A 25,672-nucleotide genomic window follows, 5' to 3' on the forward strand; every position below is an offset into this window, starting at 1 on the left:
CCTGGGACTTTCGCACAGTCTGGTTCAAACCATGCAGAAGTACACCATTCTGCATACGTGCTCGATGTTGCGGGGAGTACAGGACGGATTCTCCCACTGACCTACCACCGGCCACCACCACCAGTGCCCCTTTAGTTTTTAAGTAGGTAGGATCGTCCGAGTCTAAATGCTTGGCACTTAGTGCTAGTATTAGGTAAAATCCGGCATCTGCCGAGATTGTGATAACTCGGAAATAATAATCGTTGGCACAACAATCCATATTGAATCAGGGCCTTGAAGTGTGTTAGAGCACTTCATTCAAGACCGTAACGGTACACTACAGTAGACTGTAGGAGACAATGTGGTCAGCATTGCGCTCGCCCGAGATTATTACCCTGATTTGATTCAGGTACTCATTCACAGCTGAGTCGACTGGTATCCGACGTCAAATCACGATACAAATCCCTCTGCCACCAGCGAGATTTGAACCGCGGCCTTCCGTACGACAGCCTTGCGCTCTAACCACTCAGCTATCCGGACGGACGGACGGTTTTGCCATCCTTATTTCTTAAAAGCTTTATGAAACGGAAGCAATATGCTGTCACCCTTTGAAGCTTTTGAAACGAATTCGAATGTTCAATTTTGTTCACAAAACTGCCTTCTTCCTGCTGCGAAATTACCGGGCAAACGATCTTATCCACCTTCTCCTGTTCTTTACTTCCCAAACTGTCCTGTTCTGGACCTGGTTCAGTGGGCAAGCTGATTTCTTCCGTCTTCTCCTTAGCTTCGTCCCTGTTTGTGTTGGGCTTGAAACACGAAGGCCACAATGCTTCTCGCCCATGTAAGAATAATGGCCCATAGAACCATAAGTAGTGCTCAAGAAGCTTATCCGGGGTAGTTCCTCTTGAAAGAACATCTGCTGGATTGTTAGCGGTCTTAACATGCCGCCACTGATCTTTGTTTGATATTGCATGAATTCTGGCGATTCGGCGGCCGACAAAGGCTGGACGTACTTCTGTTTGACCGTGAATCCAACAAAGAACAATTTGCGAATCTGTCCATAGGTAGGAAGTAGCTCCTTCGATCTTGAGATCTGCTTTTATACGGGATGCCAGCTCTGCGGCTAATACTGCGGCGCAAAGCTCCAGCCGTGGAATTGTGAGACTTGTCATCCCTGCTGTCATCTTGGCTATGGGAGCTACTCGAGACCTTGAGCACAGTAGTCTGCTTATTACAGTACCCTCGGGCTTGGTGGATCTCACGTATGCTGCAGCTCCATATGCTTTCTCCGTAGCATCCGCAAATGTGTGAATTTGTACTGACGTTGGCACTCCTTCAGCGAACACATGTCTCGGGATCTTCACTTTGTCTAGCTTTTGCAAGCCTTCCCGATATGTGCACCACCGTGTTTGCAACTCCAACGGGAGAGCCGGATCCCAATCATATTTGAGTGCCCACAGCTCTTGAAGAAACAGTTGAGCGACCATTATCACCGGTGCCACTACACCTAGTGGATCGAAACTCTGTGCTATTTCCGAGGCGATTGCCCTTTTAGTTGCTCGGCGCTGTTCTATTGGATTCACCTTAATCTGAAATACGTCGGACCTTGGCAGCCAGATCAGTCCTAGTGTCTTTATTGAAGCTTCATTGTCATCATTAAGATGCACCTCCAAATCTTCAGATGGGATCTCTTGCAGAAGATTGTTATGGTTGGAACTCCATTTTCGAAGTTTAAAACCTCCTTTTTTCAGGACGGTCACTAATTGCCTTTGAATTTCCTTTGCAGTTGTAAGATTGTTGGCACCGCTCATTAAGTCGTCCATGTAAAAATCTCTTCTGAGGACTTCGCAACCCAATGGATATTTTGTAGCGTTTTCAGATGCGAGCTTCTCAAGGCACCTTGTCGCTAAATATGGTGCAGAAGAAGTTCCATAGGTTACCGTACAAAGCTCGTAGCATCTTAAAGGTAGGCTTGAATCTTCTCTCCACCAAATTAGATGGAAGCGTCTTTCTCCTTCTTGTAGTCGAATCTGGCGGTACATCATCTGTATGTCTGCCTTGAATGCAAACTTCGGCAGCCGAAATCGCAATAAAATTGTGAAAAGTTCGTCTTGTACGGTTGGTCCCACATGCAATATGTCGTTCAAGGAGACGTTCGTAGAGGTCTTTGCTGATGCGTCGAGTACGACCCTTAATTTTGTGCTGGTACTATCTGGTTTAAGTACGCAGTGATGCGGTAAGAAATAATGCGGGTGAGGTATCTGATCCGGGTTGACTTCCTTCATGTGACCAAGGTCGAGATACTCCTTCATGAATTTGGTGTATTGCTTTCTCAAGTCCCCATTCCTTGCAAGCTTGCGTTCTAGTGCATAGAATCTGCTCTTGACGAAGCCCGCTGAAGATCCAAGTTTCTCAGCACTGTCTGAGAATGGCAAGCTTACCGTGAACTGGTTATTGCTTAACATGGTGTTCTGATTGAACCTGTGCCGCGGAGGCCTCTGGTAGCTGCTCGAGCTGCCAAAATCTCTCAATACTGCGCTCTAGAGGTTCATCCATCGTGCAGATGCCGCATGTAGCAACAGATGCATCTCCTTCCTTCAGCTTTCCTGTAACTATCCATCCAAGTAACGTGTTCTGCAGCCGCGGCAAGTTCTTCCCTAGTTTGATTTGTCCAACGCACAAAAGTTCATGGTAGTATTCTGCTCCTATTAGCATATCGACTCGTCTCGATTCATTAAACCTTGGGTCCGATAGCTTAATGTTTTTAGGACCATTCCATGAAGAGATGTCAAACGTTCGCCAAGGCTGCGGCGCCACGATCTGAGGCAGAACAATTGCTTCAACTCTCGTTGAATACCTGGTCATTCCTGACGAAGGCGATGTAAACATTTATTGGAAAGGGGGATCTGGTTCAATTGTAGATCTGACTTTTGTCAGCCCTGCGCTGGCACATGACATGTCCTGATAAGTTAGCGAGAACTTCACGTACAGCGACCACCAGGCTATCACCTTTGAATACTCAGGAAGCCGAAATCCAAAAGAACACCAGGATGGTCTGCAAAAGCGATGGATGAGCAAACATTCATGGAAGTGTGGCTAGATCTGCCTAGCAAAGCAGGCACCTCCAGGGATAGAGCTAAATCTCTTAGGCATGTGACGCGCCGATGCCTATTCTCCACTAGAAGATCCAATTATTCGTGGCATGGTGAACTTGCCAGCCTTCGATCAATTTGCCATAGAGCCAGACGAACGGCTCAGAGGGCAATAGGTAGAATCGATCAAGGGCAAAAGGAGCATGCCTATAGGGAAGCTCGCAAGAACCTCAAGCTCGCCATCCAGCGGAGTAAGAGGGAATGCTTTAAGGAGGTCTGTTTGGAAGAGGACATAAATCCGTGGGGTAGCGCCTATAAAATCGTGACAGGACGATTCAGAGGCCTATCATCTCCGCAGATCACGTGCTCTACACTCTTGTTGAAAATAATCCAGGGGTTATTTCCCCAGTAAGAGGGGGGGGATGCTGACACTTTCCAGCGTGCCCTGAATGTGACGCTGATTCCACCAGTCACCAGAGACGAGCTGCTGGAGATCTGCAGTCGAATAGGCGACAACAAAGCCCCGGGTCTTGATGGCATACCGAATAAGGCCCTCAAACTTGCCGTCAAATGTAGACCAGATATGTTCGCGGATCGCTTCGAAATGTGCATGTCCGAGGGTATCTTTCCAGCAGCGTGGAAGCGGCAGACGCTGGTGCTGCTGACTAAGGCTGGCAAACCGCCAGGGGAACTGTCCCCCTATAGACCCGTATGTCTTCTAGACACTATGGGGAAAATGTTGAAGCGGGTTATTTATAACAGACTACTCCCAGTCGTGGAGAGCCAAGGAGGTTTTTTAGATAGGCACTATGGGTTCCGTATCCGTTTCAGATCAACCATTGATGCCATCAAAATGGTTACTGGCTTGGCCGAAAATGCAATTCACGGATTGTTGAAAAATTGTGGTGGTGGTCACCCTGGATGTGAGGAATGCATTCAACTTGGCCAATTGGAATCCTTTACGAAAGTCTTTGGCAACGATTGGTGTTCCCACCAACCTCGCCGCTATTTGCATGAGCGAAGACTCTGGTATAATACCGATGATGGACCCAAGAAGTACGTTATCTCCGCGGGTGTCCCACAGGGCTCTGTACTGGGCCCACTACTGTGGAACATCATGTATAATGATGTGCTTAATATTCCGGTTCTGAAGGAGGCCACGGTGGTGGGTTACGCCGATGATATAGCATTGATTGTGGTCGCAAAGCATCTCGAGGATGCTCAGTTGTACTCAAGCGAAGCGATCAGTGTTGTTAAGGCTTGGTTAGAGAGTGCTGGACTGGTACTCGCTGAGGAAAAGACGGAAGCGGTCCTCATCATTAAGCGCCGCCAAAGAAATTAAGCCTCCATTAGAATCGGGAATCGTATCATCACTTCCAAGCCGGCCATCAAATACTTGGGGGTGATGATAGACGGAAAACTCAAATTTAAGCAGCACATAGAGCATACTTGCAAAAAGCATCCACCACGAGTATGGCTCTCGCAAGGATGATGCCGAACGTGGGCGAGCCGCGGCACACTTGCAGGCTGCTCATAGCCAGGGTGGTGAGTTCTATCATGCTGTATGCAGTCCCAGTTTGGGGAAAGGCGCTGCAGGTTTTAGGCAATGCATATAAACTGAGTACGGTTTACAGGAGAACATCCTTAAGGGTGTCTTCAGGACCGTCTCAGGAGATGCGGCGTTCGTCATCTTGGGAATGATGCCGATTGACATCCTGGCAACCGAAATGATGAATATTTATAACACCAGGTCTATCTTCCCCTTATTGCAGGTAAAAAAGCCGAAAGAGAGAGAAATCCATAAGCAGATGGCAATAGCGATGGGACCAGTCAGAAAAGAGTCGTTGGACTTACAGGTTGATCCCTTCCATCAGGGAGTGGCTGGAGAGAAAGCATGGGGAGATCAATTATAATCCCAGCCAGTTTCTCACCGGCCATAGAGGATACCATCAATACCTGTACAGGTTTAAATTGGACACCTCACCATATTGTCCAAACTGCGACGGGACCCAGAGGACCCAGCGCACGTATTGTTAAAATTTCCTAGGTTCGTGGTAGAAAAGAGGAACCTAGAGGAAAATCTAGGTGTTGGCTCACACCTTGAATATAAATTGATGAAGTGCATGTTATAATTGGTTGCCTTGATATTCAACCAGTTTGGCTGTAATTTCATCGACTCCTGCTGACTTATGACTTTTAAGCCGATAAATTGCACGCACTGTTTCTTCCATGTTTGGTGGTGATAGTATTTGTCCGTCCTTTCCAATGGGCGGGACCTCCAACTCGCCGATGTTCTGGTTGTTGAGCAGTTCATTAAAATAATCAACCCATCGCTCCCATATAGCCATTCTGTCAAAAATCAGATTTCCCTCTTTATCTCGGCAGGATGAGCATCGGTAAGAAGATGCAACTCCCCAACCTTACGAAAAGTTGTGGACGCAATAAGCAAGCAAACGTGCGCGACCATCAGATGGTGATTCTCCCTCTCTTGTTGCGTACATCTAGGAGACAACTCTTAAATTTGAGGCTGATAAGTCAGTTGAAACCCAACAAATTTTATGGCAGGCTCTGTGCTCGAACAATGTATCACCAATGGCGAATCAGTGAAAGTTGCAGTAATCTACGAACCAACCACCATTTTCATTATGGTCGCCAAGACCGTGCTTCCCCATCACACGTCCTAGAGAGGTGTTGTCACAGCCTGCTTTGGCTTTCAGGTTACCCGTAATTGTCGCAAGAGGAAGAGCAGTACTCTCCAGGGTCCTTCCATCTTGCTACGGATAGACCCAGGATGTCAAGCTTATATCATTCTCACTCGACTCGAAGAAAGCTTGCAATCTGGGGATTGGCGACACCGATGCAGAGGAGTGGGTGCTGATTCAAGAAATCAACCATCATTCTTATTTATAATTGACAATTTTTTACAAAATGGCGGCTGTAAGAACTCCCAAATAAACTAAGGTTTTTTGGAGGCCCTCCACGGAGAGCAGTACAACTCCTTTTGATCATCATTTTGGAAGCATATTAAGTTTCACATAAGTGTAGCTAGTGACATAAATACGATTATAATTTTAGATTTTTTTCGTAAAATGAGGTTTATAAAAGAATTTCAGTTTTTCGATGAGAAATGTTGACTTAAATATTTTATTAAAAGAAATTCTCTTCATCAATAATGTTCTCGAGTTCTGGCCATTCAGCATGCGAATGATGCCTCCTTCGAGGGTGCGATAAGTTCCGTCCTGCACAGCTTAGTATTCCCAATGGTGAATTTGGGTCGACTGCAAGAATTCAAAGCTGGAGCCACCTTAAAGCAGTCACATCAGTGCACTCCCAACGGAGGAGCTCATCAAAAAAACCTTGATTGGCTCCATTTATTTTTTTACGCTGGTATTTCCGGAGATTAGTAAATTGTCTCTCTAATCTTTTGTCATCCTTGGAGAAACATCCCACGGCCTATTTTTTCCCGCCTTCGTGCTCGTATTCCCAGCTTCCCAGTACACCGATCCTAGTTCTCGCAGAACGCGGCGGAGGGGGGTTCGATTCTTAGCAGAGTCCCCAAGGTATGTGAAGATGAAGAGTTGATCTCTGAAAATAGAATCAATGAATCGTTGGATGGTTTGTGCGGCATTCCGGAGACCAAAACACATTCGAGTGAATTCGAACAACCCAACAACTCCTCAACATCTGGCAGTATTTACATGTGGGTTAGTGTACGGATAAGCTTCCCCAATACATTCGCAAGTCCGGTTCATTTATTGTGGATAATACTTATTTGATGTACTGTGGCCGCAGGGCCGAATATAGATTCTTGAGAGTTCAGCCGAATGCAGCAGACGTCTTTGGAATTTCTAATTACTAATTTCTAATTCTTTGAGAATTTCTAATTACAAATTTATTTTCTTTTTACAGGAGTGGTTATCTTTTAGGTACTCTTTAGTGATAAGCGTGTGTAGTATTTAAGTTTTTGTGGGTAGAAAATAGTTTTTGTTTTTGAAGAGTTTTTTTTCAGCAGAAATCGTTATGGAGACGAGGGCCCAGAAAGCCCCTGAGGTCCGATTACTATCGGACCAATCCCAAGAAAAGCTAATCGCCAGTCTGCAACGCAGTCTGGATGAAATTAACAAGCAGCTAGCCGCTGCGAAAATTGAGATAGAGGAGCAGCGGAAGCAGAACGAGGGTCTGACAGCCCTCATCAAGAGCTTGCAGGAGTCAATAGACCTGCAAAACAGGGAGAAGAAAGAAAACGGCAAGCGTTTGCGTATCGAGAGTCCACAAGTGTCGGACTCTGAAAGTAACTCCTCATCGGAAGAGGAGATGTCCACCGACAACACGGACAACACCGCCACCGAGGAGGAGGAGGACTTTCCACCTCTGCCGCCACCGAAACCAGCGCCCACTCTTCCGCCCATTTTTTTTAAAAAAACCGTAGTGAAGCCACCGGAAAAGCCAAAGCCTTCAGGACAGGAAAGTCCTAAGGCTAAAGAAGCCGAAAAGGGCACCGTACCCGTGATTTTAAGGCAGCCATCAAAATGGCCAGCCATTGAGAAAGAGTTGAGAAAAAGGAAAATTAATATCCTTCACGCGAGGAGGATACACCTGGGAGTGAGAATAACTCCAGAGCAGCCGAGCGACCACCGGAAGATCACCAAATTCTTTAGAGAAAGTGGAATTCAATTCCACACATATCTTCTCCCAGAAGAGAAGGACACCAACATTATAATCCGGGGGCTCGAGGGAATAGCGCCCGAAGATGTGAAGGAAAACCTTGAGGATCAGGGCTTCCATCCTATAGAGTGTTTCTTCATAAAAATGAAGAACGGGCCCTCCAGACTATTAAAGGTGTTAATGCCGAAAAACGAAACCGGCATATGTAATGTCAAATCGATCTGCCATCTGATCGTGAAAATCGAGTCCCAAAAACCAAGGACTTCCCAATCGCAGTGCCATAACTGTCAGCAGTTTGGACATTCTGCGAACAACTGTTTCGCTGACGCACGTTGCGTTAAATGCGAGGGATCGCATCACTTTTCCAAATGCGAGAGGAAGCAGGAGCAGAAGGCAACCTGCACCAACTGCAAAGGGGATCATCCAGCCAGCTACGGCGGATGTCCAAAAAACCCTAAAAATATTAAAAAAAACCTTCGCCCAGATGGCGAAATCTAACTCTTCTTCACAGGTATCACAGGTATCACAACCAATCAACAAACCGACAGGAAAAACTCCAACAGCACCGAAAACTCCCTCTTTCTCAGCGAACCCGAAGCCTGTGCAAATGGATCAAGTGCTGAGCAGCATGCAAGCACAGATACAAAACATGATGGAGTCAATGATGACTAAAATGATCCAAAACCCGTTTAGCTCTCAGATCCCTCTAGGCAACCCAACTAGGATCCACCATGGTAAACATTAAGCTTAACATTATCTCATGGAACGCAAATTCCGTAAAAGGAAAAATGGGAGAATTGAAAGAATTCCTTTACGAGGCAGAAGTAGATATACTACTCATCCAGGAAACGTTCCTCAAACCAACAGATCCACTTAAAGTTCTCAACTACGAAATATATAGAAACGGCCGACTTACTGGCCGTGGAGGAGGAACCGCAGTCCTCATTAAGAGAAGCATCGAGCATCACCGCCTGGAAACACCACTCATCACTGGAATGGAAGCTACAGTCATCGAGGCAAGGACAGGACCAGCTGATGTAAAAATTATATCAGCCTACCGTCCACCATCAGCAGATAATTTTTCAGAGGACCTTCAACTGCTACTCAACGAGGACAAACCGACTTTTCTCGCCGGGGATCTGAACGCGCGTCATCGAGACTGGGGAGCAACCCGAAACACCAAAGCGGGGAGAGAACTGCTCACTTTCCTAAACGGAAACGGAGCAACTATTCACGCACCAGAGGAACCAATACATTATGGACGCAGCACGACCGGCACCAAAATCGATGTGGCTCTTACAAAGAATTACAACAACCACATCACAATCAACGTGTTGGACGACCTCTCGTCGGACCACGAACCGGTGCTATTTTCAATATACAACATATATATTGAAAATCCGCCGAAAATGATAAAAAGCACCAACTGGGACACCTACCGCCACATTCTAAGACAATACACCACAACCTCAAAACTAGAAACATCGGAGCAGGTAGAGACAGAGATTCAAAACCTAACCGCCCAACTAACTTCAGCCAAGCAGGAGAGCTCAACGGAGACAGAAGTAAACGACCAACAATACTTCCGCCTCCCAAGAAATATTAAAGAAAGAATAAGGGAGAGAAATCACATCAGAAAAAGAGGAAGAATGACAGGAGATCCCAATCTGAAAAGAGAAGCGAATCGGCTCACTAACGTCATCAGAGATGGCATTGATCGATTCAGGAACGAACAGTGGGAATACTTCCTCCAAAACCTAGAGCCGGGAAGCAACAACTTCTGGCGGCTCAGCAAATATTTTAAAAGAGGCTCGAGAAGGCAAATGCCTACAATTCATGGTCCCAATGGCCTTGAATTCTATAAAGAGGGAGGGGCCGAAGCGTTCGCGGACTCACTCCAACTCCAGTTCAGGGAGAACACCGCATCGGACGATGAATCTGAAGAAGAGTATGAGTCAGAAACAGAGACATAAGATGACTCAACACAAAGAGACGACTGGGAACTGCAAACAGATCAGGTGGAAGTCCAAACTATCATCCATGGACTAAGCAGCAAAAAAGCCCCAGGATGGGATATGCTTACAAATGAGTGCATCAAGAACGCACAGAATAACATTGCCGAATCAATCACCTCAGTAATAAATGCAATACTCCGTCTCAGATCATATCCAAAAGCATGGAAAAAGTCCATCATCATCCTTCTGCCGAAGCCGGGAAAGAATCCAACCTTCCCACAGAACTGGAGACCCGTCAGCCTACTTCCAACAATTGGAAAAATTGCAGAAAGGGTAATACGGAGCAGACTGCAGGATCAACTCAACGAGTTCAACATCATCCCAGAGGAACAATACGGATTCCAACGAGATCATTCATGCGAGCTTCAACTGGCCAGAGTAGTCCAGCACATTCGCAGTGGTTTGAACAAGCGGAAATCGACCGGACTAATAATGTTCGATATATCGAAAGCTTTCGATAAAGTCTGGCACGCAGGGCTCGTAGCCAAACTAAAGAAATTTAAAATATCTGATTCAATGATAAGACTAATCCAATCCTTTATTGCAGATCGAAGTTTTAGGGTGGCACTGGAGGGGCACCAATCAACGGAAAAAAAAATAGAGGCAGGAGTATCCCAAGAATCGCCGCTTTCCCCGCTGTTATACACAGTATTCACGGCGGACATTCCAAAACAATTTAACCGCTTCACAGGGATCTCCTTATTCGCGGACGACACATGCCTCTTCCACACATCGAAACAGGCACGCCTCATCACAAGCAATCTTCAGAAGGCAACCAACACAATGTTGGAATACTTCAAAAAGTGGAAGATAAAAATAAACCCGGAGAAGACCCAGGCAATCTTCTTCACAAGAAAGAGAGAACAGAAACCGGGGAAAATCCAAATCGAAAATCAGCCCATCGATTGGAAACCAACAGCGAAATATTTAGGACTGACTTTCGACAGCAGACTAAATTGGAGAAAACACATCAAGTTGAAAAGAGGTGCATGCACAGGTACGCTGAAATCCCTTTACCCCTTAATTAGATCTAAGAATCTAAACATTAAGAATATACTTTTAATTTATAAACAATTAATTCGCCCATCTTTGCTATACGGGAGCAGTATTTTTTACCAAACATGCAAGACATATAAAAAACAACTGCAAATATGTCAGAATATAGCTGTAAGAAAAATTTTTAATGTCCGCATCTAGACATACATAGCGATCTAAGATTAGAACCAATAGATAAGTATATTAAAGATAAAGCCCTGAAATTGTTCCAAAAAATTGATTCCCACAAGAATAAAACTCTAAATATTTTAAAAGCAGAAAATCAAAAAAAGAAACTTATCCTAACTTAAGGGCATTAGTATTGTAAGAATATATAGTGGACAACAATGTCCACAGAGAAAAGGGGAGCAAAGGTCTCGAACATCAGCTCTAGATTCATCACAGTTCCAAGAGGGCCGAATAGTGCCGTTTGCTTTTTTCATACTGTGCAGAGGATTCGAACATGAGCTGTTGGATGGCAGATTCCCTGGTCCATCATCCACCGGAATTTTTGTTTTGCGCTTGATACTTTGCTGGGGTAGGTCTTCTAGCTATAGCGGTCACTGTAGTATCTATGATGTGTTCCACAGTGTACTTTGGTCATTCCTTGGGGTGTGCAGATCTTGCCAGTTCAGGAAACTGGGTGAGGCAATGTTTGAAATGGCTGGGACCGTCGAGACAGTGAGTAGATTGTTCTGCGTCACTCTTCCTTCCGTAGTGAGGCCGGTTTTGCTATCGATCAGTTGTCGACGCTGGAGTTCTACTAGAAGACCGTGGGTAACCAAAAAGTCGGCTCCTATGATGGGACGCTCTTTTTGTGCGATGAGGAATTCCCATTTAGGGAGTCACCTCAGGTCCAGAACCTTGTTGGTTTTCCCGAAAGTCTTGATAGTAGTCCCATTGCCTGCGTAAAGAGTGTAAGACACTAGTGCCACCTTACAGTTTGTAGGAAGGGCAATACTGAGGTAGCACCGTGCCGATGTCTGCATGTCTCGTTTATCGTTGATAAAAAGACGGATGTGATGTATGTACACCTAGCGTGACATCTATGTACTTCTACGTCAAATTTATGATGGTAGTAACAGTAGCCATCGTACAATTTGGGTTTTTAGCTACCGCGTGCCTTCGCATTTTTTTTTTCAAACGGCGTTCTCGATCGTCTCGAAGCTGTAGTTGAGCGATTTCCTGGCGAAGTTTTGCTATTTCCGTCTCCCAGGCGGACACGACTGGCGTGGTTTGTATGCGTAGAATGTGAAGGGTCGACTTTGACTATTTTATTCGCTAAGGCTAAGGCTAAAGTTTGTTTGCTCTGAGGCTTGTAGGATCTTCTGTGTACGCTAGGAAGCGCTTGCAACTAGAGGGATCGCAGGAGATCGTCGGTCATAAGTGGACCGGGTCTTGAAGAGTGTTAGAGTCCTTCATTCAAGACCGTGCCTCCTACAGTGTACTGTAGTTACCGTCAGTACACTGTAGGAGGCAATGTGGTCAGCATGGCGCTCGCCCGATATTATTACCCTGATTTGATTTAGGTACACATTTACAGCTGAGTCGACTGGAATCATGATAGAAATCTCACATCGCATTTACATGCATTTGTTCCATCGCTTCCATTCATAAAAAATAAATTTAAACCGGAGGTATGTGCACTCTTACGAATGGAAGCGACGGAACTAATGCAAGTGCCTTCCGCAGTTCTCAAAACGAATTTAATCAAATTCTTCTTCTTCTTTTTCTTCAGCCTTTGTCCCGTTCACAAGCGGGGTCGGCTCGTCGTGATCGGCTTCGCCATTTGGCTCTATCGAATGCCTGATCTGGGTGCAATCTCGAGGCTTTCAAATCCCCATCCAGCGTATCAAGCCACCGTTGCTTAGGTCTGTCTTTTGGTCGTTTTCCATCGACTTCGAAGTTCAGACCAATCTTGGCAAGTGAATTCTCGTTTGCATGAATTGCGTGACCATACCATCGAAGACGCCTCTCTCGCAAATTTTCCACGATCGGTGCAACCCCATAACGATCGCGGATATCCTCATTTCGAATGTGATCTAAACGTGTAACGCCACTAGTCCAACGCAGCATCTTCGTCTCCATTACCGCAAGGCGCCGTTCAGTGTCTTTTATAGTGGGCCAACACTCAGAACCATAGAGAGCGACTGGACGGACGACATTGCGGTAAATTTTACATTTGAGACGTTCGTTGATACGTCGATCACAAAGGACACCAGTTGTGGAACGTCACTTCATCCAGGTTGCGTTAATGCGTGAAACAATTTCATAACACAGTTTTCCATTGGCTGATAGCGTTGATCCGAGGTATTTAAATCGCCCAGTTCTGGGCAGATCACTGCCGCTGACAGTGATTGTGCCTGTTTCATGGGGATCGGTCGTCAAAAACTCAGTTTTGTTTAAATTCAATCTGAGACCGTGTTGCATGAGGCGATCATTCCATTTTTGAACAAGTTGCTCGAGATCATTTTTGCTATCAGATGCTAGGAAAACATCATCTGCATAAAGCAGTGTGTAGGGCGCTGGACGTTGGATATCCCGTGTGACGGTGTCCATAACAAAAACAAAAAGGGATGGTGAGAGGGCGCTTCCTTGATGAACACCAACAGAGACACGAAGCGGTTTTGATACACCCGCCATACTTCGAACTTTACTTTTCGGATCGCGGTAAAGTAATTGAACCCAGCGCACGAGTTCTCCTGGTACTAAGTGTTGTCGTAGAGCATACCAAATGAGTTCGTGTGGTACACGGTCAAACGCTTTCTCTAGATCCAGAAAGGCAATGTAAAGAGGGCGATGCTTCTCACGGTGTTTCTCCATGAGTAACCGCGCAGCGTGTATTGCGTCAGTAGTTCCGCAGTTCTTGACAAATCCGGCTTGATTCACGGTTATTTCAACGATTTCGCGAATACGGTTGTCAAGAATGCGTTAAAAAATCTTCATGGTATGGGAAAGTAACCGGATCGGACGGTAATTTGAACATTCTGCTGGGCTACCTTTCTTTTTCCATATTGGAATTATTTACATTTAAAAGTAACTGGCGAAAATGAAAAGCGCCGCCATATTGCAAATGGCTGTAATCTGTCATCAGAGCGAACCTTGCCGACCTGCAATCTTGATTATACATTTAAACTGCCTGCGGCCTGCAGCCTCGTATTGCAATTGTGTTTGAGTCTTTAACTAGTATCGCTGTGCCAGTCTGGCGGGGCTCTGATTGTGGTCTCCAAACCAATCAGTGTCCGAAGAGGACCGTGGGATTATACCTACACGGCAAGTACTCACGTTAAATCCCCAGCTACGGAAGAGTGAGCCAAGAGCTGTCTGCATCACTTTGCAGAAATTGCACAAAATTCGACCCAATAATTAAAACACCAAACATCGTTTTTTTTCAAAAGTTTTATATTTTCCTATCAACTCGGATTACACCAAGCCCATCTGGCCGGGGGTTACCCCGCCAGCCAGACAGCGCTTTATCAATTTTTTTGTGGGATTTTTTCAACGTCGCGACCCGACCAACGTTCCACCAGCATTCACTCCTCACAGGCTTCAAAGTGAGGTGTGGATCGGTGTTCGCGTCACAATTTTATTAGTTTTTTTTTCGTGGATTTTACGTTGCTTGTTATATTTCATCATTAATGATAGTAGAGGCACAAAAACATAATATTTTTCCTCAACACAAAATCGAAATAAAAAAAAAGGTAAAAAAAATAATCGAAAATCAAATCGCTGCCTGATTGGTTCGGGAGCGCGAATTGCGGCCGCCGATAGGCGATTCCTCTAATGATACGTACAATAATAGCTAAAATATGGATTAGATGTGGATTTAGCAGAAGCTGGTTAGGTGATGGCGCAAAGAAGGGTCTAGCGACGCTTCACGTTCGTCCACTCGCCGTCGTCTCGATCGCGGTTGTCTGGAAAAGGGAGAAGATAAGGGTTGAGCGTTAGTTGGAGTTGCTGCGAATAGGTTCTTGGCAATTTTAGGCTGCCTACGTCTTAGTTCAGCTCAGGAGCTGTTGCAGCCGCAACTGAATACGATCTCTGCTCTGGTGAAGCAGCACTTCGTATCCCTTTGGATGCGGAGGGAGAAATATTTGAAATTGAACGGCAGGAATCTGGCACTTTGTCCACTCTCTCAGGAGGCAAAGTTTTTTTTAGTGTTTAAACAGTGGAGAGCGTGGACAAATACCGAAAAGATATAGAAAGACCCGCTTAAAATAACTTACCTCGTTCCTGTCGTGGTGGAGGTCGTTCCTTACGGTCATCGTCGCGGTTTATCTGCCTCTCGCTTCGCCAGCTTCCGTCCTTGGTGGGCGGTCCGCGAGCGGATGGTCGGTCACGATCACGATCTCTGTCACCGCCTTGCGGTGGTCGTCGTCCATCGCGGCCATCTCGATCATCATCCCGTGGTGCAGGTCTTGCTCGCCAATTGTCACCGCCACGATTCTCACCTCGCGGTCCATCCCGTGGCCCATCACGTCTCGGAGGTCCGTATCTATCATCGCGACGGTCCTTGTCGCGATCATCACGTCTGTCACGTCCACCATCACGGTCGCGGTCGTCACCACCACGTCTGAAATCGTCACGCGGCGGTCGGTCATCACGGCGGATTGGACGATCATCGCCAGTGCGACGCCACTTCTCGCCACCGCCTTGTCCTGGAGCGGGGCCTCTTCCGCCGCCTTGAGTGTCGCGATGTGTGCGCCACGATGATTCAGGAGCACCTGACTCGCCACCAGCAGCAGCAGCAGCTGTTGGACGTGGCGGTCCCTTGCGCCATCCATCCTCGCGCTCGCCGCGATCCTGTCCACCGCGCCATGCATCACGCGTGTCACGGGTGTCGCGTTCACGCTCCTTTTCTTTGCGGGCCAGTTGCTCACGCTCTTCTTGAATACGACGCTCGGTTTCCTCCTCCTTTTGGCGTTGTTTCTCGAACATGACACGTCGCTTTTCTTCCTCTGCTTCGCGCTCCTTGCGGCGACGCTCGGCTTCTTGGCGTTCCTTCTCCTCCTGCGCCTTGCGGATTTCCTCTTCGCGGCGACGTTTCTCCTCTTCCTTCTCCTTGATCCAAGCCTGGCGACGAGCCTCGCGTCGCTCTATAATTCGCTTGGCCAAGCGAGCCTTGCGCTCCTCTTCCAAGAACGCGTTGAACTCCTTCAATTTCTCGACATAGAGTGACTGGCGCTCGGCACGCAATTTCTCCATGAAAGCATCCCGGTCGGGGTGCATGCGCTTCAGGCGCTCTTGCTGGGCCACGGCATTCTTGCGTTCGGCAATCGCATTCTCGATACGCGTTGCTTCTTGGCGCTCCCAGAACTCCATGTCCTGGACGCGTTTGTCGGCTAAGAACTTCTCGATGAGCGGGATTTCCTCCATGCGCTTGGCTCGCTCGAAGTAGTCGATTTTCTTCTCTTGCGACTTCAACTTCATCTGGAGTTCCTTGCGCTCCTTGAGCAGTTCTTCGGTTTCGCGGGCAGCGATCTGCTCGGCGTCGAGCTTCTTCAAGCCTTCCTCGTCCAATTTCGAAAGCATCTTTTTGCCGTGCGCGGTCTGCGACATTTGTTGCATCTTCTCCTTCAAACTCTTTTCCTTGATGGCCTGGATTTCGTTGGTGCGACGCTTGCGCTCACGCTCCTCGATTTCTTGTTCGATGCGCTTTTGCTCGGCGAGTTTGTGCTGGCGCGAGAGCTCCTCCTGGCGACGAAGTTCCTCTTCCTCGCGGGCAATGTTCAACTTTTCGATGAATTCCTTGCGGTCCTCGATGATCTTCTGGCGCTGGAGGATGCGGTGGTGCTCCTTGTCCTTGATTTCGTGGTAGTTCTCGACCATTTGCAAGCGGGCCTTCTCGCGCTCCTCCTTCTTCCTGTTCGGGTAGATTGCGGCGATTGCGCGGTGCAAGACGACGGCCATGTTGACGAGCTGCGAGCGTACTTGCTCGGAGGGCATGGATTGCAGTTGGGGGCCGTCGGGATGGTCTTCCCGTTGGCTTTCAGTCAAGTCCGTGCCAAAGTGGATGCATCGTCTCTTGTGGTCGATTGTGATTTGCATGTCGTTGTGGCGGACACAGTCGACGAGGATGCGCTCCAAGTAGAAGGCATCGGTGAATTGGGCCAGCTCCAAGAGCCGAGTGAACTCGATGGACTGGTAGACCTGCGATACCTGACGGATCAGACGCATCAGGGTAACGTCCTGCAGCGACTGCGTGTATTGGTTGAGGAGACTGTTCTCGTCGGCGGAGATAAAGTCGATGACGGTCTGCACGCGCTTGCAGAGGTTCAATGGATCAAAGTCGACCTCGAGCCAAGTGTACAGATTGGTGAACTGCTCGGCGGCAAGATTCACTACGTTTAGGCGCACCTGCGAAGACAGCAATTAGAAGAATTCACCAAAAACAACTCGTCCCAACTTACCACGTCCTTCAGGAGGGACACCCTCGTCGGAGGCTGGTTGAGCCCCAGCAGCACCGCCAACTTCTGCGCCTTTTCCAGCGGGCTCTTGTCCGTCTCGATGAAGCGGTCGAACTCAGGATGAGCCGAGGGGAGTGGAATGGAGAGGGTGGCAATCAGGACGTGCGAGGCCATGCGCTGCATCTCCTCCTGGGTAATGTTCTTCTTCATTTCCCGCGTCAGCTGGAAGAGCTTCAACAAGGCGGCGGCGTGGAAGAGCTGGTTTCCGGCCTTCCAGAAGACCATGGCGAGCTTCTGGTAGTAGTTGGCCATGGTTTTGGCGACTGGCGTCTTCTTCGAGAGCGACATCAACCCGTGAATGTCCTCAATGGCCTTGTAGGCCTCCTGCCAAAGTTCCATCTGAATGGCGCTGTCCAGCTGGTGGAGCCTGGTGTCCAGGTTCAGCTGCTGTGTCTCGAGCTTGGTGATGCTCACGCCGGTGGTGGTGGTCGTGCCCTTGCAGATATCCTCCAAGTGCTTGCGGAGCTTGTCGCACAGTCGGCGGAACTCGCTCTTGCGGCCGTACTTCAAGCAGAACTGGAAGGCCATGCGAGCGATGTCGTGATAGAGGGTTTCGCAGTGAGTGTTCACCCTCAGCAACTCCAAACATTGGCAGTACGACTCCCAGAGGAACTTGACCCAAGGCAAGAGGATTGTCCGGTCGGAGCGATCCTGCGCATCCTCACCGCAGACGGCACTCATGAGGATACTCTCGGGGGTCGCGATGTTATCCAAATCGTCCACATCCAGTACGGCCTGGGACGATTGCTGCTGGGCCGCCTCTGCCCTCTCCTCAGCCATACGGAGGTAGCCGCGGATCACATTCTCCAGAGACCCGACATTAACCTGCAAATTTTCCCACTGTTAGCGACCAGTCTACGCAACCAACAAAATCCCTTACCAACTGAAACATGTTCCTGTACTGGAACAAACCCTCCTTGGCTATGTGCGACTTCTTCAACTCCACGCAGAGGTACAGATACTTGAACATGATCGGCTCAATCACCGATTCCGAGAACGTGTACGTCCATTTCTTGTTGCGGAAGACATCCTGCAGCGTGTCCAACGCTCGCGCCGGCTTCCCGACATCGATGAACTCTGAAAAGGTCGAAACTCCGGTTAGTCCCCGAGCCACTCACACGTCAAATGCCATGTGAAACGTGTCCACAGGCGGCCTCCATATTGCGTTGCACTTTCTTCCCGGCCGCAAAATCGCTTGCACTCACCATTGGCCCGTTTCAGAGCGTTTTCCGGCCTTTGTATGTACCGCGACATGTTAAACTTCAATTAAATTCACACTCTATGCACATACGATTCGATTTGCACTGTTTTCGCGTGGAAATTTCCAAGACGGCGTGTTTATTTGTGGAATTTTCACAAAGGCCGTGCCTTGCCTTCGACAAGTTTTTGACAAAATGGCTGAGAGCGAGGTTGAGCTGTCTCACGGCGAATGCTGAATGCAATAAAAATGTCAAAATTGGGGACATTGAACTGTAATTTGCTGGTGGAGTGGATGAGGTGGTTGTATTGGATGAGGTTATCATGAGCATTAGAAAATGCAGTTATTAGGGGAAATACCGGCAGTTGCATGTATATTTTTGATATTTCTGCAATTTTACCTTGATTGAAATCGCTTTGAGGCGTGCGTGCTGCAGGAATTCAATTGAATTGATTCAGGCGGCGAGGTTGAAGGTGACGGAAAGGGCGTAGTAACCGATGCCCCCGACACACAAGGAAAAGCTTGTGCGGGAACAATGGTTGCCTTGAGAACGCCATCCTTACGCCGGAAGCAGTCGACGGGCCACACTCATTATCTCCCCAATGACTTTTGCGTTGGGCGAAGGGAGTGAAAAAGTGACCTTCTTCCTGGTTGTGATGAAAGGCTGACGGCGCTGCCGAAGTGACGAATGTTGGTGGAGTAAACCCAGACGGGCCCTGGTCGTCAGAGGTTCCCGGTCTGGTTTTGGGGATGGCTCTTGCTTCGCAGGAAATGCCTGCTCCAAGGATGAACATGCTACAGGCTCGTGGCCGGGCGTCGCAGGTGGCGAGAACGACGGAACCGATATCTTCGCAGGAAGTGGTGTGTGATCTGCCTGTTCCATATAGGATGGCTTGAGGTTGTTTGTCGAAAGGTTTTCTTGACCCCGTTAGCATCCACAAGAAAGGTTCGGTCGTTAAATCTCCGGAACATCGGGGCGGACCTGTATAAGGCTGTTCCAGCGGCTTCTTAACAGCATAGATGCGGTGGAAGGGGTATTCGCAGGCGCTCAGGTCCATCCTCCGAATGGATAATGTAATGTGTGTCTAGCCGGGGGTATCGGACTGATGGCGTTGAAGGGCCGTCGGAGATCCGAGCCGAAGTCTTGTGGGGTAGTCTCGGTGGATCTCTGTGGCGCGATGACCTCGCCTGGTATGCGTAGTGATGTGCCGAATACCACCTCGGCCGGTGATGCTTGAAGGCCCTCCTTAAAGGTTGTGCGGGGATCCAGGGGAGCAGTCTGAAGTGTGCTAAGCCAGGGCTCTGCAGATGTTATGGCGCCGTGTGAACATGGTGTGCGCCCACAAGGCAGCCGAGATGAGTCATCAACACGTCTTGAATTGACGCCTTGATCCCCTATGACCTCGAGTGGTGTGCCAAATGTAGAGATCCAGTGGTCGAAGAGGCCTCTGGCGACCGTGGCTTTCACGTCTCGTACGAGAATGGTTTGGTGCCGGCGAGTGTAACGGTCGATGATCGTGAGGCAGCTCCCCTAGCCTTCTTAAAGTGGCATCTTGACCAGGTCTAGATGCATGCAGCTCGGCGTGGTTGTGTCGATGAACCATCAAAAGTTGACAAGAAACGTACTGTTTGATCCAGCGGAGGACATCTTTACGGAGATTGGGCCAGAAGAACTTAAGCGGTGGCACGTCCGCTCGGTTGGGAGAGCTGCTGCGCCGTATCAAAAGCTTGACAACGAAGGGAAGGTGGCCGATACGATTTCATGTTACCATTGTGTTCCGCATAGTAGACCCCGTGGGCTTCGAAATACAGCCAGTGCAACTTGAAACTAGGACTGACCAGGAAGTAAGGAAACTGAATGTTCTTGGCCTGGGCCTCGTTGATGTTCTTCGCAAGTATCGCTGTGGCCATAGAGAGGGTCGGCGACTACGTTGTCTGCGCTCGGCGTGTATTGTAGGCGCGCGTCGAACTGGCTGATAAAATCCAGTTGTCTAATCTTCCTAGACGAAACCTAGTCAGGGTGTTGCATTGGGGCGAAAGTGAGCAGACGGTCATCAGTGTCAATGACAAAACTTCGTCTTTCCAGGATGCGCTGGAAGTACTTAATGGCCGTGAAGACTGCCAAAAGCTCGCAGTCGTATGTCGAGTATCGCTGCTCGGTTTCTGATAATTTCCTCGAAAAGAAACCCAGGGGGACCCCGATATCGTTGGGTCGTTTCAATTGAGTACCGTTCAAGGGTTGGGTCCGGAGAGCCAACGAAAGTTGTTGAGTTGGGAAGACTCGTGAAACGCCGTGGTTGCTGCGGATGCTATGCTTTTTTTGCAGCGTTCGAAAGTGTCGTCGGCGTCCAATATCCAGTTTACCAAGGACCGTTTGGTTTTGCAAACTTTAGGCAGCTCGGAGAGAGGCGCCTGGTACTGGGTCGCGTGCAGGATGCAACGCCGGTAATAATTTATCATACCGAGAAAGCGCCTGAGCTGCGATGAGACATTCAATTTCGGGAGCTCGATGATCTCGATCTGCGGTGATGGTGGGCGAAACCCTTCACTGTTGATCGAAAATCCCACGAAGAGGACCTCCGGAAGATCGACCTAGCACTTGTCCCAGTTGATCCGGTGCTTGACTTGTGCAGTTTTTTGAAGAGTTGACCCAGGTAGCATTCATGCTGGTTGTGACTGTTGGAAAAAACCAAGAAGTTATCCTGGTGGGCCGAAAGGGAACTTCATGAGGAGGTGGTTCATGATGCGTTGCATAGTCTGCCTGGCGTTCTTGAGGGTGTAGTTACGGCGGTCTTGCAGATGTTATCCGATGCCATCGGAATCTGGTGGAAAGCTTTCTTTAGGTCGGCAGCCGCGAAAACCGTGCTACTGGCGTCCTGGAGGAGGTCCTCGATGATGGACAGCGGGTTAAGTTGACGATAGTCGCCTGAGATCCGCCACTTGGCGGGCCCTTGGGTTCTAGATAAAGGGGGCTAGCCGATTGGCTTGACGATCGTCGGATGACGTCGCGCTCAAGAAGGAAGTCGAACTCTTCTCTTTGCGTGGCGTTCTCCAGCGAAGCGGCGCGGTCGTGAAAATGTCAGTGCTCTCGTGGTGACGATGTGGTGGTGGATCGGCAGGTTAGCAATCGGTGGATGGGACGGTGACCTTGATGAACTTGCAGAGAATATTGAAATAAGCGACGCTAAGAGGATCGTCGGGAAGCTATGGTGTGGGTACGGCTCCGAAAATGGCCGTCTGCATGTCAGTGATGATGAATGGACCGGCGTAGCCCGAGATCCAGGTTGAGCTGCCGATGATCGAAAAGGATGTCCTGTTGGCGCCCTGCTGTGATAGGCTCTGCTCCCGGATGGGTTTGACAGCGTACCACTTCGGGACTGTGGAAAGAGCAGAGCCCGAGTCGGCTAGGAAGCGTACCTTCGTGCTGCGGTTGGAGACGTGGAGTCGTTTTTTCCGCAGTATCGCCGGTGATGGTTGTAGCGTACAGCACCGACGAGTCTAGTTTCCCTGGGAACAGGGAGAGTTTCACGCAGGAAAACTGCAGCGCATGGCCGGGGTGCCTGTCCTGGGGTCCGACCTCGGAGTTGCTGAGCGCCTGTGCTGATGGTGGAGTGCCCCTTGTGGTTGAAGGCGCGTGGTTGCTGCGGAAGGTTGCGGGGTGAGGGTTGTTACGGACGCAACGCAACGCCTCCCCCCCCCCCCCCCCCATTGGGCCCCAACTCTGCTTCGTACGCAACAATGTGATCCCGCGTTGGGTGCCAACTCTGTTATGATGAAAGTCAACCGTAGCATCACCTTGGCACCAACATGCTCACCAAGGGCGTCAACCAACTAAACTCCTCTAACAGGTTTGCCAGTCATGAACACCAACTGCGCCAGATAATATATATAACCGGTCGGCACGTGCTGGAGCTAACCCCAAGGCTAGCAGTTCAGCGAGATAAGGGCTGAGGTTCTTGGTTCTCAAATATTCTCTCCCTGTCAGGACACAGAGATTTTATCACGTTCATTCACTCAATAGTAAAAAAAACTAAAACCACCCGGGTAAGCTGTAGTATTAGGCGATGACAGCTTTACGGTTTCTTACCAGGGCAGAGGCAAATCGTCAGACGCTGCCTCACCGAACACAGCGGGACCGAAGCCTAACGCTACGAAACCGTACAGCCGCCATCGCCTAATATTTTGAAAGTTTGGGTGTCCTAAAAGTCCTAAACGAGGGGTTCGTGGACCAAAAAAAAAGAGGGAGTAAGTTGCTCTCCATTTGGTCCGGTCCGGCATCAAGTTGATGCGGACTTAGGACCCCGCGATTCTTGAAAAAAAAGGTTGTAGTAGTTTAGAGGCGGGTTGATACCACTGAAAATTTCTTTGCAAAAGGAGCTAGAAGGCCTAATAAAGGAGGGGACGCAATCACAAAGAAAAAATCTAACGCACGCGGGATAGAGACTAGCTCTGAGCTGATTTTTTTCCTCTTCATGAGGGACCAAATGATATGGTGGCCCTGCGGCGGCCCACCCCAAACTAAACGTTCACCCCCTGCCGATTCGAACATAAGGGGGAAACTCTAGTTAAACGCGGGTGAGATCCCACTGCCACGGATTTCCCGTCGATTTTCACGTCACCACACAATTTAGCCCGTTTTGCCTTCGAAATTGAACAGAAATCAAAAAGCTCCGCTGTTACGACGTTCAAGAAAAAGCCTTTAGGCGGTTTTTGCTTGAAAGGACTGCGAAATTCCCCTAATGGCTTTCACTATGTTCTTAATAGCTTGGTTCACTCTATGCCTGTCCTTGATAAACTCGGACGCTTAACTATTTTTGCTCCAAGCTGCATGGAGGGTACTTCCTCCACGTCAGGGCTCTGCTCTCGATGGGTCCTGACCGGATCACCCTCCCTCCGTCCCCCACTCCGTCACCCTTAACCTGTAATGTACTTTCCAGACTTTTTGCCGTCCTTGGCATTAGTGGAGATCGGAGGAGTGAAAAGCTCCTCCTGAATGGGAAAAAATCCTTGATCTTGGAGTATCTCCTCCGGTCCTCCTTCTTGGACAGATACTGTGGGTGTCGAAAACGTCTTTGTGGGAAAGTGATTTCCACTCAGCGCATCATTTTTTGCCTTCGCCTATCCGCCACCTGGAGTCGCGTCTGATGGGAGATCTGGCAACTCCTCAAAGGTGTCTGTCCGTCTGGTTGTCACACTCTACGTGGAATTTAAGGGGGGGGGGTCTTCAAATATACAGGAGAGGAGTGTGCATGTTTTTTAACCGAATATAGTCTTGTGGGGTATCAAATGAAAGGTCTTAACTAATACTTTCCAGAGCTGGCCTTAATTTTGGATAATGGATAATTGGATACACAAGGGAGAGGGCGGGAGCTGAAAATACCTGAAGCGTCCGAATTGGATGACATGATGCATTATTCGAGCCCATTAAAGTCTGTGATTTTTATGGAGTGCACGTCTTGAATTTTCTAGGAAACTTGAACATTTCCCATCAAAATTTATGCTTTCTGTCCAATATTCAAATATTAATCCCACTTGACACTGTCAAAGGCTCACCTTTTCAATCAGTTTCGAAATCATTCAAAATTTGAAAAGTTGATGGGTAAATGCTAAATAAGTAACTCCACTCCAATTAATAGTTGAACCTGGCTACCACCGGTGCATTGCCATCTTTCCAATAAGCATTCATCCATTCATTATCCCTTGCACATCATTGAATGCTAATGAACCGAACTGGGTTTTCGCAGTGAAACCTCTATGTCACCATTTTACGCTCTCAACACATCTCACGAAATGCATGTGATGTTTATTACTAATTACTATCGCGAGCATGATACTGGGATGCAAATATTCGATTATTTCGCAAAATGATATTAATGGATCCGCATTCATTAATGATAAAAGGAGGTGATTTCAATCAACAAGTTAATGACAAACGCGTGATGGCTTGAAATTGGTTTTCGGTGGAATAAGCAAAGGGTTTGGGGTATTTTGAAGGTGGTTAGCGGGGCTTGAATCAATTTTTCAATCTTTTTTGCATCTGGAAGTTCAGTAAAAGTGAATTGTCCACAAAAAGATCCACGTCCCATGTTCATCCAAATCCTCTACTCCATACTAAAATCATCAATTAGAATGTTTACATCAGCAAATTGTCTTGCTGTTTTTGCTGTACTATTGCTGTTGCTATGGGCAATTAGATGCGGTTTAGGAAAGAGCGAGTGGATAGGTTTGGACTGACATTACAGGGAACTCAGCTGTAAGAGAAGAATTCAAGTTCGTTCCTCACTTTGAGTGGGAGTAAAAGAGCATCTCATAACTTTTAGATTATTAAATGATGAGTTGTGGAGGGATCATAATGGCTGGGGGCTTTTTTTTGGCAGGGGTAAATATGAATATCGAACAAGAATATAATCGATCATGGTTTTCTCCGCCGTAGTTAGAGGGGTTCAATTATATATGCATAGTAAAGCCGTTTATTTCAAAATCTGACTGACGATTTCGTTCAGACCGGAAATTACTTCACTTCCATCCTGGGAGTAGCGTGACTGAATGGGGTTACAAGCTGGAGTAGGATTTGGAACAAAGGTTGCCTGTGAATTAAATTTGGTTATGGGAATAATACCTAGAAATCAAACCAAACATGGGGAGTAGAAGAGGAATAAACTTATGGCGCAAGGTTTTGAAAGCCCAGTACCGGCGATTTTTGGGAGTAGGCAAGCGGGCTCCCAACTGTCGATATCCGACGATCATAGTTTTCTAGTAGTGGGAACCTCAGTTACTATGAAATCTAATGTTACAAGAGCACTTTAGCGGCTAGAACTGGCACAAGGCCCCGTGATCGAAAGCCTTACCCCAGTGGGAAGTGTGTACGATGAGGAAGAAACCTTGATGCCTTCCCTTGCCACCCGGACGATGTTGAAAGCACTGGGTAAAAAGATCATGGAACTTAGTTAATTCATCAAGGAGCGCAGGAATATCCACGATAATATAAGACGCATCCGGTTGGCGTACGGCAAGGCCTAAGATGGAAGAGGGGTGAAGTGAGTCAGGCGATACAAGCAACGTCTGTTAAAAACACAAAAGACGAGAAATCGGGGAAGAGGCTGTGCGAACAAGCAAATCCGGAAAGGAAACTCCCCCCCCCCCCCCCCCCCGGATAAATTTTTGAGCCCAATCAGGAAGTCGTTAGGACAGGAAGGGCTGGCAGACTGGAGATCACTATTA

The 25,672-nt window shown here is 48.1% G+C and overlaps 2 protein-coding genes across 2 annotated transcripts; both read right to left on the minus strand.

The window, feature by feature from the left end:
* Positions 1-509: 509 nt before the first annotated feature.
* On the minus strand, positions 510-2,444 carry LOC119650835. The gene has a single exon (XM_038053976.1). It carries the CDS (start codon positions 2,442-2,444, stop codon positions 510-512), a length of 1,935 nt encoding a protein of 644 aa, XP_037909904.1.
* An 11,723-nt stretch (positions 2,445-14,167) lies between these two features.
* On the minus strand, positions 14,168-18,665 carry LOC119653131 (eukaryotic translation initiation factor 3 subunit A). Its single transcript, XM_038057660.1, has 5 exons — positions 18,459-18,665; positions 18,134-18,330; positions 17,197-18,078; positions 15,013-17,143; positions 14,168-14,700 (listed from the first exon to the last, which is right to left on the minus strand). The coding sequence occupies exons 1-5, from the start codon at positions 18,505-18,507 to the stop codon at positions 14,651-14,653; spliced, it is 3,309 nt and encodes a 1,102-aa protein (XP_037913588.1). The 5' UTR covers positions 18,508-18,665; the 3' UTR covers positions 14,168-14,650.
* Between the last annotated feature and the right edge of the window lie 7,007 nt (positions 18,666-25,672).

Source organism: Hermetia illucens, chromosome 3 (genome assembly GCF_905115235.1).
Source record: "Hermetia illucens chromosome 3, iHerIll2.2.curated.20191125, whole genome shotgun sequence".
Lineage (NCBI taxonomy): Eukaryota > Metazoa > Arthropoda > Insecta > Diptera > Stratiomyidae > Hermetia > Hermetia illucens.